The sequence below is a fragment of the Oryza sativa genome, chromosome 4, assembly GCF_034140825.1.
Source record: "Oryza sativa Japonica Group chromosome 4, ASM3414082v1".
Classification (NCBI taxonomy): domain Eukaryota; kingdom Viridiplantae; phylum Streptophyta; class Magnoliopsida; order Poales; family Poaceae; genus Oryza; species Oryza sativa.
Window position 1 is genome coordinate 18,008,753 of NC_089038.1, and position 20,036 is coordinate 18,028,788.

The following is a 20,036-nucleotide window of genomic DNA, read 5'->3' on the forward strand; positions in this document are numbered from 1 at the left end:
GCAAAACGATCGCAATACACCCGATGCATGTGTGGAGATTATAGGCACTAGGTATCTACATGATCAATATATCTGGCTGCTATTAGGAGATGGACCATGACTGTGATATTTGTAATTGTACACATTTTAATTGCTAGAGTTTCCTTGCCTGTTTGGACATGACCCTAGGTTCTAACTAGGTTATCTTTTGTAATACTAAAGAAAGTTTATGCCGAGTTCGGTCGGGTTTCCTACTTGTACCCTTACCTTCTTTTTTTTAGATAATGATGTACCCTTACCTCCTAACCTATATAAGGGTGGGGAGCCCTTGAAGAGTATATAGCGAAACGCACCGAGATCGTCAAATCAATACAATACCAAGCGAATATAATCACTAAACATGAATAGGGTATTATCTCTCATTGAGAGGGTCTAAATATGTCTAAACCTTTGTCTTTGTATCCATCCGGTTTTACAACTCGTACACTACCCTTTTTATTATTGCCCGTATAAAACATCAATAACATGATTGCACCACAACGTCGGTGAACTCCTTCATCCCCCCATCATATAAGATAGTGTGCATATACTGCTTCATGCCAAGCTCGTTGGAATGGGAGGCATGTGGGACTTGCGATCCACTATGCAACTCTTCGTGATCCATCCATCGTCCTCATTTGGCTCTGTTCGTGCGTGAAGGACTGGAGACAATCCCCGATGCTGCACAGTGCACACGGAGAATGGAAACTTGGAATCTGGTGGTGTAGTGTACGCCCTTTGGGTATCTTCGAAACACCAGAAGTTGGCCAAGGAGATGCACCTGTTATATCCCTCTCGCATTGCAGGTCATTGTCGGCAGACCAAGGGACGACCAAGGGGAGAACCAGATATGTAATATGTTGATGTGCTCGGCCCATTTCGACCAGCTTCAGGGACAAGCTAAAATTCTCTTCGTATTATTAAATGACAATGTAGAATAGTATAGGTATTGTTTGTCTACCAGCCAAAAAAAAGGAAATGTAATCAATTAAGACGGTAAGTAGTAGTAAATATTTATCAAGGCAGGTTCCATAACCATTGGTTAATTAGAGTGATAAGCAGTACTTTAAATACGTCGATCGTGAAAAAAAATAATATTTGATACCTTTTGTATCCATGTGCGGTGTGGTCCTTCTATAGTTCACGAATTGGAGGGAGTATATTATTATGAACATATTTAAAGCAGAGCCCACAGGGACGTTAAAGTGTTTAGTTCATAGCTGACAGTATATTTCATTCACATAGTCCTCGAAAACCTGGTATACTTTTCTTGTGTCATTTTCTGCCGACATATTTTATTTACAATTTTAATTTCCTGGCCGACATGACATTTCTACCGATAAACAAGCACCTTATATATTTAGGCCGGCCAGATTCATCAGCTTGATTGCAGAGTGCAAAGCCACACGGGATGCACCATTACACAATCTAGCTTTTAAATGTGATTAAATATGGAGGCCAGCTGAAGGAACCGAATAAATTAATTTGCACACCAAGTTGTATCCGGCAACAGCTACTGGCTTAAGAGAGTATGCTAGAAGTGCAACTGTGCAGAACAAGCAAGGCAATACATCCATTTGGGAATGGAAGGCATGAGGGATTTGGGATGCACTAGACAAGCGTCCAGGCTCCAGCCTTCATCCATCGACACCTCTGCCATTGATTCGTAGACTTCCTCTTCTAGTTGTGCAGGGGTTGATGGTGATCAGTCGACCATGTGGTGATTCCTCTTCATGCTCGTTGTGATGGCCTCCTTTATACGGGCTGAGGTCAGGTCGATCTAGTTAGAAAATCGCCTGGTGAAAAGCAGCATGTGACACTACTCTCTCGGAGTACTAACTGGAAGAACTAATTGGAAGAAGCAGGGCATATAAGGCACACGTCTTGTTGTCGAGCAGCAGAAGTAAGCTTGAGAATACATGAAAGCTAGTGAGAGGCAAGCTGAACAAGCCAGTTTTAAATAGCATATACTCCCTCCGTTTCAGGTTATAAGATGTTTTGATTTTTGTCAAAGTCAAACTGCTTCAAGTTTAACCAAATTTGTAGAAAAATAATAATAATATTTTCAACTCAATACAGATTTATTATGAAAATATTTTCAATTATTAATTTAATAAAACTAATTTGGTATTAGAAATATTACTATATTTGTTCATAAACTTAGTCCAATTTAAAGTAGTTTGACTTTAACCAAAGTCAAAACGTCTTATAACCTAAAACAAAAGGAGTATTACAGTGCTTCGAGGTACCCTAGAATAGTTATGAGGAACATGAGACATCCGGAGTTTCAGCTGTTCGTCGAAGTACACCCTTATGTCGTGAACAAACTAAGATATGATGGCTTTCCACATCAAGACGGAAGAACGCACAACCATGTAGCTTTCCTTATAGGAACTGTGTGGGCTTCCTAGATGATCCAGGGTACACTAGCACCTTCCTATATTTGATTCTCATATTGCTGCTACTCATACAGGCTTGCAAGTCGCAAGGAAAATGTTGTAAGCAGGGAACATGGTCGAGCGATCCCGATGTCATAAAACCTTTTTTTTTCGAAGGGATGAATTCTTAGCACTGGATATTCTTTCATGAACTAGACATGCAAATTAGTCAAGGTATCATGATTCTTTTGCCAGACTCATCTCGAAGACCTGCTTTCTGATGGTTCAGCCGAGAAAAGTTAAGGAGAACAAAATGTCCCAGCAACTATTATATATCTGTGTGCTAGAAATTGAGGAACAACTACATCAGTCAGTATAGGTCAACCTGCATGGACATGTTTGCAGTGTATTGAAAATATCCCACATTCCTACCCCTATCAAAGCCGTACATGTGTATGGGTACACTGTTGGAGAAAGGGTTTTCACCTACGGTTCGTAACCCCCTTATATAAAGATGTTAAAATAACCGGAACTAAAAGTTCATCTTTATTACCGGTTAGTAACATCAACCGGGATTAAAGAGGTGAATCTTTATTCCCGGTTTGGTATTACCAAGTCCTTCAGAGCTAACAATGTTTTTTGTTCACATAATTAATGCAAATCTAGTAGATTTTTTTTTGCCGGTTACCTATTTTACTAATCATTGTAAATATTTTGTATCTGACCATACATTTGTGTTGCTGAATATGTAGCACCTATCTATTTGATTCTGAGCCGATCAAACTCTGCTTTGCAGAGTGCACAGCCACACAAACCATCCTTCCTTATGCAATTTTAGCTGGTTCTGTACAACTACTTTGGATGTAGAGGCTGGGTTTTAATCCATTTTCTTAAACATAAAAGCAATTTACCATTTAAAAGGCGGAGCCTAGGAGCAAGTAGTGCAACTACATACCTATTGTTATATATGTGGAAGGCCTTGCACTTGCAGATAAGAGTAAGCTATGAGTGCAAATCGCAAACAAAAAAATCTGCAGTTCCTTAGTCAGAGTCGTGAGAAGGATGCACAATAACAGGAGGCCATAACAAACCAATATACATCCAATTTATAAACATGTCTAGCTTATCGGAATGGAAGGCACGAGGGATTTGAGATGCACTACACAAGACTCCGGACTACGGCGTTCTTCCATAAGCAGCACGCTATTGGCGTGAAGAACTGAGTTATGGTCCTTGTCCTCAATGGTGATAACAGGAGCTTGGAGCATGGGCGAGCCCATCCTCTCAATAACTTTATCATCATTAAGCCATTAAGTAGACAATGTGACTAGCAGTTCATTAAGCCTGCCATAGCATGCATTGCCATACATGCATGTTTCTTTTTTCTTGAAAAAGGGATTGCCGAGTTAATGTTTCCTAGCCTTGTCGAGGGAAAACCATCTCTTAGGGTAAACCCACCCACGGTGTCCGTAGGAAGTGTCTAGAGAAGAGAGAGAGCCATAAATATCCATTTAGGCATAATCTGCTTCAATGTATAGTGTCCATAGCTGTGTCTACAGATGAAACAAATTAAATATCTTTACTGTGTATATGCAAGGATCAGCTATAGCAAAAATCCTAAAGATCAGATATGGCATAGGGGAGGACGACACAAAGAATCAGGATATCTAGAAAAATATCGAGGGTAAGAAACAACTAATCACCCCCAATGCTGCTTTGGTTAGTATTCAGGGCCTTGATGCACACACCGATCTAGTTTCGTGCATGTGATATTGTTTCCTCTTTTTTCTTGCTCTCCCTTCTTTAATTACCATGCCACATCCAAATTTTGATCAAGTGGCATCATAAGAAATTCTATACACATCAGCTTACGTGGTGGGTTGTGACTGCCGTTAATGGTATATTTGAATCTGCTCTTTAAACTGCTTTGTAATCTTTCTTCCCTAGAGCAAGTGCTGGTCAATAAGTGGCAGGCAACTCATTTGGGTGTATCATAATGCAGGAACAGTTTTGCAATTTAGCTCAAAAGTAGAGTCAACTTCTTCAGGGTTCAGACTTGTTCTTTGCATGAATGGCTGTACTCGCTAACCTTAGAGTGAGTACATTACATATTAAGCGGAATAATTAATTATTTGTCACTCTTAGAGTGGTGATAAAAGATTTGCCACTGAATCCACATATCATAGACAGAAGAGAGTCCACGTGTCATAGACAGTGAGTGGTAAATAAACAATTACCACATCTTAAAAGTGGTAAAATTTAAATGTCCCATAATAAGCAAAACGACCGCAATACACCCGATGCATGTGTGGAGATTATAGACACCAGATGTCTACAAGGTCAATATATATGACTGCTATTAGAAGATGGACCATGGCTGTGGTATTTGTATTTATATACATTTTAGTTGCTAGAGTTTCCTTGCCGGTTAGGATATGACCCTAGGTTCTAACCAGGTAATATTTTGTAATACTAAAGAAAGTTTATGCCGAGTTCGGTCGGGTTTTCTACTTGTACCCTTAGCTTCTTTTTTTAGATAATGATGTACCCTTACCTCCTAACCTATATAAGGGTGGGGAGCCCTTCAAGAGGATATAGTGAAACACACCAAGATTGTCATATCAATACAACACCAAGCAAATATAATCACTAAACAGAAGTAGGGTATTATCGCTACTGAGAGGGTCTGAATATGTCTAAAGCTTTGTCTTTGTATCCATCCGGTTTTACACCTTGTGCACTACCCATTTTGTTATTGCCGGTATAAAACATCGCGATAACTTGATTGCACCACAACATCGGTGAACTGCTTCATTCCCCTTCACATAAGACAGTGTGCATATACTGCTACATGCCAAGCTCGTTGGAATGGGAGGCATGTGGGACATGCGATCCACTATGCAACTCTACGGGATCCATCCATCGTCCTTGTTTGGCTCTGTTCGTTAGTGAAGGACTGGAGACAATCCCCGACGCTGCACTCGGAGAGTGGAAACTTGGAACCTGGTGGTGTGTGCGCCCTTTGGGTACCTTCGAAACACCATAAGTTAGCCAAGGAAATGCACCTGATAAATCCCTCTCGCATGCAGGTCATTGTTGACAGACCCAGGGACGACCAAGGGGAGAACCAGATATGTTGATGTGCTCAGCCCATTTCAACCAGCTTCAGTGACAAGCTAAAATTCTCTTAACATTAGTAAATGACAATATTTTTCCAGACAAATATAAATATGCCATTATGATGTTTTCAAACTTATAATAAACAACATGGCAGCGCACACAGCGAGACAACTCAGACCATTGTGTAATTTGGCTTTAATAAGTGGAGGACCCAAGCAACTGAAATACGGAGTAAATGGCATCCCCTAAAAAAAACTGAAATAAAATTTAGACATTGTTGTTTAGGTGGATAGCTCTGCTCAGTATGCGAGGAGTGCACGGAGCAGAGAGTAATCAGTAAGCAAGGATTATAAAGAGCAGAGTAAGCAACACGACTGCAATGTTAGATGATTGACAACATAACATGCCTAGCTGTTCGGAATGGGAGGTATGACGAACTTCAGGATTTGAGAAAGTTCGCAAGTTTGTAGCATCCAGCCTTCACCTATGGGCAGTTTGACCAAGTTGTGAAGAACAGAGTCGATCATGGCCCGTGTTTAGTTCTTTGGCTAAATTTTTTTTACGTATACGGACACACATTTGAAGTATTAAATAGACTAATAACAAAACAAATTACAGATTTCGTCTGTAAATTGTGAGACGAAACTATTAAACCTAATTAATCCGTCATTAGCAAATATTTACTGTAGCACCACATTTGTCAAATCATTGCGTAATTAGGCTCAAAAGATTTGTCTCGTAATTGACATGCAAACTCTGTAATTGGTTTTTTTTTCGTCCACATTTAATGCTACATACATATATCCAAACATTTGATGTGATGGAATTTTCGGAAGTTTGAAGCTAACTAAACATGGCCATGATACCCCTCCTGGAGGTTAAACTGAAAAATCTCGGAGGTAGTGAGTCCATTCTGTCTGTGTCAGCATAGCAGTACAAGCTGGCTGCAACATAACAGGGTCAAGTTATTTCGCCCAAGTCCAATGACACGACGAAATCCCCTGTCTAATGTTTGTAGTATTTGTATTAATATTGAGCAATCACGAGGGTAAGCAGAAAATGCGGAGTAACTAGCTTGGTTGGTTGCAATCCACTGGATAGTGTGATGAACACACTGATGTAAGGCACTAATCCGAAGTTACCATTTTATTTAAAGAAAAATTTTACCATCCAACATTGATACCTTGAGGTAGTATAAATTTTTGGTAACTCGAGATACTTTTTAGTATACCTCGAGGTATCAATGTTTGTTGTTAAAATTGCTCTTATTTAAAAGTAGTTAATGTACTCCCTCCTTACCTAAATGTTTGACGCCGTTGACTTTTTTAAACATGTTTGACCGTTCGTCTTATTCAAAAACTTTTGTGAAATGTGTAAAACTATATCTATACATAAAAGTATATTTAACAATGAATCAAATGATAGGAAAAGAATTAATAATTACTTAAATTTTTTGAATAAGACGAACGGTCAAACATTTTTAAAAAAGTCAACGGCGATAAATATTTTGGGATGGAAGCAGTATTAAAGTTACTAGGGGTGCAAGTTACAGAGCAAGCGAGAAAACTGCAGATCTCTGCAACCCAAAGTTGTGAGACGATTGCACTAAGACAGGAGGTAAATTACTTGAGGCTGCATACATCCAACTTATACAAATTCACTTGTCTATCTACTTGGAATGGAAGGCATCAAGGATTTCAACTCCACCAGATTAGTCTCTCCAAGCTGCACACTTCACCCAAAGAGTGGGTTGTCCCGGCAGTGGAGAACTGAGTCATAGACATCCTCCTGAACCATGTTGGCTAGAACTTGGACTGTGTGATCAGTCCAACCTCTAAGTATCTCCCTACCTGTAGGAAGGCATGGATGAAGTCGGAGGGTAGGAAAGTTAACTAGGAGAAAACCTGCATCAGAGTATGGCAAAAAATTTGTTTGCATTAAATTTGTTTGCAAGGAATGATACATTCAGCTTTACTGCGACAAACTGCAAGTGTTTTAAGTACCACGTCAGAAACTGCTTGACCGTTGTTATTAAACATAGGAACAGAACATGCAGTATTATTCGTGCAACATTCTTCTTGTTTCGCATAACAAATGACAGTAGTTCAAAAAGAATAAGAAAAGTGATTTTTTACGGTCCAGCGCTCGGTACCAAAAATTGAACCATTGAATCCAGGATGGGTAGGATCGGGACAGAAAATGAGCAAGGGTGAATGTGCTCGTAAATCCCGGCACTGCAGGCAGCGGCATCATCGATCCATGCGGCGGTGACATTGAAGTGTTCAATCCCAGTGGTGAGGACTCGTCGATTCCAGCAATCTAGGCAACCGCCGATTGAAGACGTCATTCCCGGTGGTGGCGGAGTTGAAGTCCAGGCGTTGAAGTTGTCGATCTAGGCGGCGGCGAGGACTCGTCGATCCTGGCGGAGTAGAATCCCAGCGCCGACTGGCTGAAGAGTAGGAATCCCGACGCCGATGGGTGGCAGGAGCAGGAGTCATTCTCGGCGCATACGGGCGGAGAAGGAGGCTAGATGCAAGGCAGGCGGCGGTGGATCGCGGTACATTGTTGCACACAAAGTTACATTTTTGCCATTCCACCTCTGTCCTCCGAGAGGTACCGCATTAGGGACACAATTGGTACCTCAGGATACCAAACTCTACCAGCCGTTGGAATTTTGGTACCTCTCAATATTTTACACTCGAAAATGTGGTAACTCATAGTATCTTCTCAACGATCATAAAATAAATCCAAGTACATACATGTGGCAGAGCAGAAGGTGTACCAGACTGTTAATGATGTAACACAATATGTACACAAGTATTTTCTTTACAATAAGATAGATGGGGAAATGACAAGCTATGTTGAAGGTAGAAAAATACATCATGCAACAATTTAACAGCATGACAATCATAGTTTACCGTGGAAGACTTCCGGATAACATAAATTCTTCCTGCAGGCTATAGCAACCTGGAGATGCTAAATTAGCCATACTGTTGATTCCAATCCCCGTAGCTTGATGATAATCTACATGTCCTTCTGATTGTGGAGTTTGCAGCTCATCGCTATCTTCTGGAGAAACTGTGCCTGATCTGAAACCTTTATTTCTTATAGATTGTAATGACATCTCTACTTGCTTCATAGTTGGCCGTTCTTCACCTCTAAGCCTCAAGCATGCCCGGGCAATTGAGGCGACAATGTTAATTTCATCCTCAGTTGCTTCTTCAAGAACTTCAGGAGCAGCTATCTCTGCAACTGGCCTTCCTTTTAGCTCAGAAAGGAAGTAAATAGATAAATTTTTCTTTGAACCAGATTCACTGTCAAAAATAGGTTGCTTCCTGAGAAGCAGCTCTAAAAGAACAACACCAAAACTGTAGACATCACTCTTCTCATTTAGATGCCCGGTATGGTAGTACTCAGGATCTAAGTACCCAAATGTGCCTTGGATATTTGTAAAAACATGGGTTTGATCATTAGGAATCAGTCTTGATACCCCAAAATCTGATACCTTAGCGGTGTAGTTGGCATCCAAAAGTATATTCGAAGATTTCACGTCACGATGTAAAACAGATACTGATGCTGCAGAGTGGAGGTAATATAAAGCTCCCGCAGCTTCGGTGGCAATTCTCAAGCACTGATCCCAGGACAATGTGAATTCTCTCATACTTGGATCAGCGTGAATAATGCAATTTAGTGAGCCATTTGGGACAAAGTCATACACCAGTAGAGGGACTTCGGTTTCAAGACAACATCCAAATAGTTTTACAATGTTCCGATGATTTATCTGCGATAGTATTGCAACTTCGTTGATGAACTGACTAATCTCTTCTTCCCTAATGATGTTTGGTTTTTTTATAGCTACCACACGCTGGTCGGACAATATGCCCTTGTAAACCATACCATGCCCTCCACTACCAAGAACACGTGCTGGATCAAAGTTATTTGTTGCCTCTTTCAGCTCTTCTAGGGTGAAAATTTTTGTGCTATCAGTAGCGCATTCATCAGATGATATAAGTTGCTCTAGAAGAAGGCCTTGATTTTTTCGAAAATATTTCTTCCTTAATTGCTTTTGGATATCATTCTTTCTTTTACGGACAAGGAATGCTACGGTTAAGACAAGAAGAAGAATTCCGAAACCAACTCCTAGGCCAATTGCAATACCTAGAAAAACATATACACATGTTAGTTTATTTATTTTTTCAATTAGATGTAACGACAAGTAAAAGTTTCATGAGGTAATTTAAATGAAACCATACATCTAAGATTAGTTTAATATTCAGTGAATATTATTTTGTCTACTTGTTTAATGCTGTGAAAGAGACCGGCATTACAAAACCCAAGTTATTTTAATTTTTTTGAAATATTTGTAGAATGCAAAATACATTGTGCTACTTCCTTTTTAAATGATTTTAAGGGGCCCAAATGCATTTCATGTGAACTTTAAAGCAAATATTGGCTATAAAAAATCTTGCAGTATTCTGAGGATATGTGTTTACCGAATGCTAGTGGAAACTCTTTTCGGCATGGTCCAACAGAAGCATCTCCTCGAGTACCCGCAGGGCAAAAACAATCGAATCCTCCAAGTTTGTTGATGCACTTCCCATAGCAAGGGTACTTATTAGAATCCTCACACTCGTTAATATCTACAATCATATTTCACATTGATGTCAAAATTTATGATGTTACTCCCAAGAAAACAAATATTGCTTGATGGCATGCAGTAAGCTAAAAAAAAGTTGTATATAACACTATTAACAAGCTTTGTTTCGATTATGGCTAAAGAGTACAGTTTGAGGTTTAGCCACCCAGAATGTTACAGACATGGATCAAAACATGGGTGAGTTGCTAACACCAAAGTTTACATGCATTTAATTATTAATAACACATTCAAAATTTTGTGTCTCCATGATATGTGCTGGTTCTAGAACCGACACCAAGAAGGAACACCGATGAGAGATGGTCACTAGTGCCAGTTCTAAAACAAAACCAACACTTACAGTGCTGTCTGCGATTTTGATTTTGCTTACATGTCATGTTGAAGATCCATTAAACTGAGCAATTAATCTTAGCATGTGGCAGCTATGATAAATTCATTCTTGCGCCAAGAAGCATGCATACCATAACTGGAAGTTATTAAACCATGGTAAAATTGGAAAGACGCCATTTCGAATTAGCTATTTAGTCAAAAAAAAAGCAAGTTACATTAACTCTACTTCTTTTAGGATTACATTAACTCTTTTTTTTGACCTAAGTCGCTGTATTTTGAAAATTATTAACGAAGATATGCACCGAATGGTTAAATTTATAGTATTAATGATTAGTAAACATAACTCATGCAACGCACGGGTTGGTGATTAGTAAACGCAATATCTGTAAATCATAGGCGTAGTGAAATATTCACCTTGGCAACCATCATGACCCTGAAGGTAAGGATTCCCCTCAAATCCTTGAGAACATTTGCAGAAGTATCCTGGTCCATTGCTCGAGTCAATACACACGCTGTTGCTGCTAGCACATGCATATGAATCTAAATGTTTTCTTGCTTCGGCGCAGGTATTGTTTGCTACAACCCAGTCCACCACAAATGGAGGCTCACCACCGAAAGGGTTGCTGAAATTCGATGACGTGGCATAAATCGTGGAGAATTTGAAGCTGGCCTCCTCCACTAACGCTCCATAACTGCAACGGGACCAATTGTGGATGACTGATGTGTTGAAGTGTGTGTCAAACCAAACCTTGTAGTGCTTGATCCCTTTGGGGATGGCCGTCTGACAGCAGCCTATCCCAGAGCATCCTTCACCATTGATGCTTAAAAGATCATCACCCTGGCCACAACTGGTGGCACAGCCAATTGTTAGGTTACTGCCTACGGCGCTCTGCCCACCAGGACCGAGGTAACCAAGCATTCGACATCCAAAGACCGTGAACTTGTTGGCACTGTTAGAGAATGTGAAAGGACTTCCCGTCAAGCTCAGATTTGCCTTGTCGACGCAGTCCATGTCATGTTTCGTCATGTTGTAGCATTCGTATGACATAGGCATCCTCATGCGAGCCTAACCTTCTGGCAACGAGATGTTGAGCAGCTCCACATTCCGGAGAAGCAGCTTGGGTATGCTGTTACCGGTACTGTTGCAGATCAGCTCAAAACCAGGCATGGCGCAGCCAGCCTGACCTTTGATGCCGAATGGAAAAGGGATATCTATGCTACCACAACTTCTCTGGCAGGTGGATGCTGCAACTACAGCAAGACCACCTGAAGTTGCTATGGTGAGACATAGTAGAGTAGGGAAGATCAATGCCTGAATCATCTTTGTTGCTGGAAAAAATAAGATTGCTAGCTAGATGTTGTCCACCTTTGTGTCCAAGGTCTGGTATATATAGCTCCATATGAGTGATATAAGTTTATTAGCTAGCAATTTTAGCTTTCTCAGTTTTTTATGCAATTTTAGCTTTCGCTTTTTCCATATTTTTCCCAGCTAAAATGAAATTACTCTCATAAAGTACAAGTCCTCACACCCATTAATATCAGCAATCGTATTCTCCGATTTTCATATCTCGTATTTCCGATGTACTTAAATGAAAGACACCAGAATTATCTGATATAGATTTATAATTGTCATACATTTATTGAAAAAAAAAGATGGAGTATTATCTATTAGCTTCATCAGAATGCACCGCTCGAAATACCTTGACTTGGACTTTTTCTAGGTCTTCCTCACTTATTGCTTTACCAGGAATTTCCATGACTAGTTGTTTTCACAACACCAACTCTATTTATGAATCCAATTAAATAATTCATTTGCCTGCATATCCATGGACATACATCACACCAGCTTGTCATAACCCGATTCAATCGTATACAGAAGAAATGCATGGGTATGAATAATTGTCTAGCTTTGCATCCAATGAATTCTAGCTCTACCAGGGAGATTCTTTTCTATTGCAGTATAATATTTTAGATAATGGAGAGTCTGATGTCTGCACATCGCGCATCCAGCTACCTAAAGTTCGCAATGACAAAAATCCAAGACTATGCACCTGCCAAATTGGGACAAGAGATCGTTCTCTACCCACTCCAACTCTGTAGATCCATTGAGCACATTATCCGGACACGGAAACGAGCCGATCGGAAATATAATCTACAAAGATTATAAATACAGCAACACCGCACATGGCCAACATACAGTGCACCAGTCCCATCAATATTTTGTAATGGCATATATATATGCATCCTCCTTAATTAAATGGCAGATCGGTTTGTAATTTTCGATTCAAGCCAATGCATCGAGCCAGCTTTTTGTTTTTTTCATTCCTAGAACCTTAAAGGTGCAGGTTCCTAAACATCACCATTGAGTCCTCCTCAAAGGCGCCGCCTGCTAGTTGCTGGTTCAGAAATCCAACACCTATGACCAGTTCCTAACCGGCACCGATCTCCTTCTCTGTAGTAGTGATAATTATTCCGTTTATAGGAAAAAATGGTTATAATGTCTTGTTAACTTAACATCTTTCATTTTTTTTTCTAAAAGAAAGGTTTTATTTTACATACTTTTAAAAAATATAATCTGGACATTTGGAATTCAATACGATGCATACTTTTCTCGTATATAATATCCATAAAAAGAAGTGATTGGCCCCACGTGATGTTCCCCTGCCTCTTTTTTCTCCTATGAAATGATATCACTTATGTTAGATATTTACTCACTCTGTTGCAAAATACTATGACTTTTTGAAATTTGACACAGGTATCAAGGAGAAATGTAAACTAAAATTATGGATGATTTTTGATTGGTTAAGATGAAAAAGTAGGCAGATAAATCAAATTGAAGATGGTTGTGATTTGTTGAGAGGAAGAAAAGGTTGCTATATTTTTAGGAAAACATGGAATGTTAAAGGTAACTACATTTGGGATGGAAGGAGTATTTAGCAAGGGGATGAGGGAGGACTACCTTAAGCTGCATCTCTTTTAAGGAGAATTGAAAGACACTTTCCCACTGAAACTTATATTTGCATGTACTTCTTATACTCACTTACCTATTCACCTTTCATAATCCTTGCGGTACAACTCTTTCTATACTTTTTAACATCAGGAGCATTTGAAGAATTTCTAATGCTCCATCAATCCAAAAGTCATTATATTTTATTTTATGGTTGTTTCATTTACCCCCCTTAACTATCACGGTCATTCGATTTACCCCCCTTAACTACAAAACCAAACATTTGACACCCTCAATTATTTATACCGAACAAATTACCCCCCTCAATAGTATTTTGAGCAGTTTTAAGTTGAGCGTGCACATGTCGGGCCAACGTGGAAATCCAATCAGTAAAAAAAATGCTTCCCCGGCGCCCACCTGTCATACCCCTCCCTCAACCCAATACTTCCCCATCACTCTCTCTCTCACACACACATACACACACTCCTCTCACACACACACACACACACACACACACACACACACACACCCGGGCGGCTGGCTGTGGAGGAGGAGGCGGACTGGGTGGCCGGCGTTGAGAGGCTAACGAGGAGCTTGCCCGGGCGACTGGCGGCGGAGGCGGAGCTCCTCTAGGAGGTCCGACGGTAGAGATGGAGATCGCCCACGCGGCGGAGGAGGTGGACCGGGTTGCTGGCGGCAGAGGCGGAGAACACACGAGCGGCTGGTGACTGAGGCAGAGCTCACACGGGAGACAAGCGGCTGAGGCGGGGATCGCCCGGGCGGTGGGCGGCAGGCAGCGGAGGCGGGGCTGGTGCCGCACGCGGCAGAGAGCTTGCTCTCCCATGACGGCCCTCCCTGCCGCGCCCGCCACCCGCCCTTCCCCGCCGTGACCTCCATTTGGACCACCGCCGCTGCCTTCTCTGCCTGGACCACCGCCGCCGCGCTGCACTGCAGGAAAGGGGTGGGCGGCATGCTAGGAGACGGCGGCAGGCTCGTCGCCGCCTTCATGAGAGCTACGGCTCCACCGCCGCAGATCCCAACTGGCGGCGCCGCGACGGTAGGTCCAAGCGGCACCGTATCGACGGCAGTATCCGGATGCAGAGGCCCGAGGCAGAGAGGTTGACCCTCGAGGACTCGCGTCGTTGCTTGGCCTTCCCGCTCGTCAAGATCGATGGGTGAGACACGGCCGAGGGAGAGGATGTGGCGGGGACGCTGCCTTCCACCGCGTATGTTACTGCCACTGCTGCCGCCGCCTAATGCACGCTGTCTTCATCCGCTGTCTCATGGTGGTCGTCGCTGCCTTCCTCTACCTCCAACCGCTTCGGGTTGATTCGGGGGGGTGATTCATCCAATATGTAATGCTCGAGATGTAAAATATCTGGTTTTGTAGTTAAGGGGATAAATCAAATGACCGTGGTAGTTCAGGGGGAAAATCCATACTTTTTCCTTTTCAAAAATGAGATGGTCGTAATGGTAGTCTCGATGCATCTAACACATAATTGAAGATCTTGCCTTTTTGCTAGATTATATTGTTGACCGGAACCTGAGCAGCCATCTTAAGACTCGTTACAGACCTGGATGCATGCATACAAAAGAAACTTCTATGGGATAGGTTAATACTCACTGCATGCAGGCAAAAGTTTAGTTACATGCTGATGAGTTAATTTGCTGTTGGTCTTCACAACAAAAGATATACGCCAGGGACTTTTGCATGCCGTCTGTATCCCGTTGATTCATCTTAATTTTAGTTGTAAGAGGAAATAACCAAAGTGTCTCACATTAATAGGAAAATAGTATTTTCAACGGTATATTTGTTTTTAGGGGTTGGGAACCCTTCCTGCCTAGCCGGCAAAACAAACACTACAGCATGACACAAAATCCCCAACGGAAAATCGGTTAGCAAAGACCACATTCAAAGACAAACTGTCCGTCGGCAAAAGTATAGATGAATTATTTCCATATGATTTTGGATGGGAATGTTTGGACATGGTGTAGTGAAGAGATGGAACAGCATATGATTATTTATTAGCTAAAAAACTGAAAAAGTTGATTAATATGGTTTTTAAAAGGAAATTTTAAATAGACCCTTTATATTAAAGACACACTATTTAGCAGTCTAGCAAGCGTGCACGTAAAAAACGGTAAAAAACGAGGTGATAGAAGTTTGGAAAGAGGAGAAAAGAACACACACCAATACCTCTTCCATCCCAAAATATGTAGAGATACCTCTTACCATTTGTGCCAAAATTAGTGGATTTATATCTCCTTTCCTACCTCAATCGAGGAGTTGATATATATATTTAAAATCTCTTACATACTATGCTAGTGAGTTGATATATGGAACGAGGTGATTTTTTTCCCTACATACAGATTTGTATCCCAGTCTCTACAAACTAACTTCTTTTGAGGGATGAATGTTACCGTGCTCTCTACCAGTAGAAATGATGTGTGGACCGTTCATTCCTAAGGTCATCTTAGTACTCGACTAACTCAATGATTAGGGTAAGTTTGCCATTAGCTTTTTTGTTCTCTTGATCGCTGGCAGATTGCTCACATTCGATAAAATTAAAAAAAAAAAAGTTGCTCACCTCGCTCGTGAAATCCTCTCGCCGACGGCTCCTTCGGTCCTTCCGCCGGCCACTCTCGTTGTTGATTACATCATTGCCAACACGAGCGCCGCTTGTTCCATTCCGGCCATTGCTGACAGTGTCAATCATCAAGCATGCAGGAGTCTCCTGTAATATTATTGTTGATCCATCCCGCGATGCATAAGCAGTTGTTTGCCTGACTCATATTCTTCTTGACAATACCAATGTGTGTGTGTGTATATATATATATATAGACACACACTGTTGGGATGCAAATACGCGTGCGAGACAAAAATATATTTGGTTGCCATGGGTGTGAAACTACTGGGGATGTCTCTGTTCATCGGCGGCGGCCGTCAGTTCGTCCAACGGTGGCAGCCGACTGAGGGGAAGACTGTTTCACTCGATCGGCTAGGGTTAGTCAGTGCTAAATGATGATTTCATCCCACCGCACCTATTTTTCTTTTTTTTTGACAATTATATCCTTTTATGTTTCTTCTGCCGTCTACTGAGGTGGTAATAGAAATAAATCTAGCTAGACCCTTGGATCAAAATAGATACACGGTTCCAATACTTCTCAACTTTTGGACCTAGGGTAACTTCGAAGCTAGAAATAATTAATCCTAGCTTTGTGAAAAAATTTTAACACTCGATAGTCATTAAAACTTTTTTACACATTTTAAACAGTGGAAATGTCTTGGTGAGATGAAGTAACGTGTATGCATCTAAAGTGGTAGTACTTTCCTGCAAATGACTAATCATATCGCACTATTGAAGAATTGATCTTTACTGGGTCATGCAAAATTCACATTAGTCCCGGTTCGAGTAGGAACTAGGACTAAATACGGTTTAAAAACCCACGGGTACTTTTTTGATATTTAGTCCCAGTTGGTAACACCAACGGGGACTAAATATCAATTAGAGAAAGATGGGGGGTCCATTAGACTAAATATCGGAGCCTTGTGTCCTTGGATTCAAAAACATGTCAGACACCCCATTATCTTTAGTCCCGGTTGGTGTTATGAACCGGGACGAAAGATCCACCTTTAATCCTTGTTGTTTTTACTAACCGAGACCAAAATTAAAAAATCGCGAACAGCTGCCCTGAGAGGGGCGCAGAGCCACGCGCCTTGTCCTACCCGCCTCCTTATCTCCTCACACCTCATCCTCCCCGCCTCCCTATCTCCTCATCCTCTCCTCCTCCCCTCTCATGTTCTCACCCTCTCCTCCTCCCCTTCCCCTCTCCTCCTCCTCCTCCCCTGACGATGGTGATGATGGTGATAGCGGGCGGCGCCCTGGTGGAAGCGGCCATGGCAGCGCATGAGGCGGCAGGCGGACGGTGGCCTCCCCTCCACTATATCCGGCGGGAGGAGAGGCTGGGCGGTGGAAGCGGTCGCCGCGGCGGGCTGCCGAGAGGCAGCGGCAGCGGCCGGGAGGCGGCGCACGGCCGGGTGGCCTCCCCTCTGCTAGATCCGGCGTTGAGGGGAGGCCAGGCGTCAAAAGCGGCCGCGACGGCGTCCGGGAGGCAGTGTACTGCTGGGCGGCTGGCGGCGCCGAGGCTTTCGTGGTTTTTTTTTATTTTTTGAATGATTTGCAAATTTTGTTGTAGATTTTTTTAGATTTGAGGATGAATTTGTGAATGACTCGTGGATTGTAGATGATTTTTTGGATGGGCATGTGAATTGTGGATGATTTGTTGTGGATTTGGGCGTGACAATATAATTGCTAGTAGCAAAAAAATAATGGAGAAAAAAGATCCATCTTTTGTCCCGGTTATTTTATCCGAGGATAAAGATGTGTATCTTTAGTCCCGGATTAGACGTCCCAGTTTGCAACCTGGCACTAAAAGGGGTTGCAAACCGAGACTAAAGAGCCCTTCCCTAGCAGTGTCAGAGGTCTGCGAAGGAGAGTAGTTGCAATTATTGCTGGATCCTCTGGAGTTGTAGGTTACAGCACATAAATATAATGAATTTTGGAGGGTGTGACGCATCTTAATACTACGAATTTACATAGGTGTATATATCACATCTCTTCAAAATCCAATATATTGTGGGACAGAGGGAGTGCATGGTATGTAGCTTCATGGGGTCAATTTTCCAGATTAAATGCATAGAAAAGGAACAGTCAATTCAGGTCAGTTCAAATGCTTGGTGGAATGATTATTAAGCAAGACTCATTTCAACTGGAGTAGTTAACTTGTCTCCTTCGCCCCCATTACTACTTCTTCATTGATTATCTGGTGTAACCACCGTCCATTTTTTCTTTGATATTTCACAGCGAAAGGTCCACTGAACTTGAAAATTTTATTTCGGACAATCTTTCACTCATGGACTTTTTTTTTATTTACTTTATCCATTAGTTAAATAGGCTACTGTAGGATTTGGAAAAATATTGCATAGAGTAAGTATCACTAACAATAGGCGTTGTTTTCCATACATACTCACAGGTTATGCCAAGCATTATGGTGTTTGCTAATTTCAATGGAGTGTGTATTATTCAGGATATGAGCTGAAAAACAGGACAGGGGGTGGCCATTGTCCAGAAAGCACATCAGACACAAAGGGGCTGTTTTAATTTTTTTTTTGGGTAAAACTTGGCTTAGTTTAATTTTTTTATCTCTCAACTCTTTGAGCAAGCTAACAAATAAATGGTAGTATGGATAAATGCTTATATTGACTATTTTACAAAACTACTGTCGTGGGGGCGGATGTTATCTAACTTCAGAAGATAAAGTGATGGGCTTTATTGTGTTTTGTTGTTGAGGGGAAAAAAGGGTCTGAGATGTGGTAATAGAAATTTTTTTTTCCCTTGAGATCAATACTTGTATAAAAAAAATATAGTAAAAGTACTATATCCTCCCTCCATTCCAAATATAAGCATTTGTAGAATTCAAAATTTTATACTAAAAATTCCAATACAGGGGAATTTAAGAATTTTTTTCGCCAATCATATTGTTAGGAGAGGAATCGAAGCAAGTCAAGATTTATAATTTGAGTACTAGAGGGGTGACTAAGACTAGAATGGAATCTTTCTCTTTTTCTCAATAGTTGAGAAAAAACAAGAAATGTTATATTTAGTAATAGAGGATTACTATTTAAGGACTATGAACGATAAAGACGCCGTGGTCAGTTTCCACGTAATATTGATGAGATGTCATAATCCTCAAGTCAGTCAATCTTAGATTCCTAAGGAGCAACGAATTGACCTTAGGAATCCAAGTGAAAATATCAAAAACTGGATTAAGGCACACACATGTCCATGACATATTAACAGCTTCTTCAAGTCTCATGCATGACTCAGTCACACCATGTGACCTACGCTGATCACGCATTGACAGGGAGTGCTGACACTCTGAGTCTAAATCACATTGAATTCGATGAAAATCCTAGTAGATATTTGTGGTTACCTAGTCAGCTAATCTACAGGTTTTGCGTACAATGCCTTGGACTACTCATATCTGTACGTGCTTCATAATTTGTTGAACTGCATAAAATGGCCGATGTAAAACACACAGCTTGAATTTCTTGAAATTTTATACTATTTATAGCATAGTATTTTTACGGTATCTCCAGCAGCGGAGCTAGCTCCCGGGCAGGTTGGGCGTTTGTCCATGCTTTCTCCACTACGACCGATAGCTATGGGTTACTGTCGACGAAAAACGCTATCAGTCGCTCGGGTTAACGGCGTCGCTGAGTACCTGTTAAGCTATCAGGAGGTATGGAACTTCATATTATAGAATTTGACGCCTCTTACAACTCAGGTATCGCAATAACTGTAAAATTTGTTTATTTAAATATATTTAATCCATTTGGCTGGACTAGCATAATAGATTTCAGATAAATTACATAAAATTGTTCCTGGTGTTAAATTTAGCAGTTGAACCGTAGAATAAATTACACCATCTCGCCTGTACCTAACCAACGGACATTCAAGAGACAAACCGGAGTAGACAACAGCAATCTTTAACAAAAAGGAAAAGAAAAAAACGTTGATAGTTACAA

At 41.2% G+C, this 20,036-nt stretch overlaps 1 protein-coding gene across 1 annotated transcript; it reads right to left on the minus strand.

Annotated features, from left to right (window-relative positions):
• Positions 1 to 8,272: 8,272 nt before the first annotated feature.
• On the minus strand, positions 8,273 to 16,243 carry LOC4335581 (putative wall-associated receptor kinase-like 16). Its single transcript, XM_015778712.3, has 3 exons — positions 10,915 to 16,243; positions 10,010 to 10,156; positions 8,273 to 9,674 (listed from the first exon to the last, which is right to left on the minus strand). The coding sequence occupies exons 1-3, from the start codon at positions 11,558 to 11,560 to the stop codon at positions 8,431 to 8,433; spliced, it is 2,037 nt and encodes a 678-aa protein (XP_015634198.2). The 5' UTR covers positions 11,561 to 16,243; the 3' UTR covers positions 8,273 to 8,430.
• Between the last annotated feature and the right edge of the window lie 3,793 nt (positions 16,244 to 20,036).

What these genes read in the sequence shown, in the direction of transcription:
- LOC4335581 (XM_015778712.3), bottom strand. Translation starts at nt 11,560, where the DNA reads ATGAGGATGCCTATGTCATACGAATGCTACAACATGACGAAACATGAC. An exon ending in GGGTCATGATGGTTGCCAAG is followed by an intron (nt 10,157 to 10,914) that starts GTGAATATTTCA and finishes ATATGATTGTAG; the next exon opens with ATATTAACGAGTGTGAGGAT. An exon ending in AGAGTTTCCACTAGCATTCG is followed by an intron (nt 9,675 to 10,009) that starts GTAAACACATAT and finishes ATGTTTTTCTAG; the next exon opens with GTATTGCAATTGGCCTAGGA.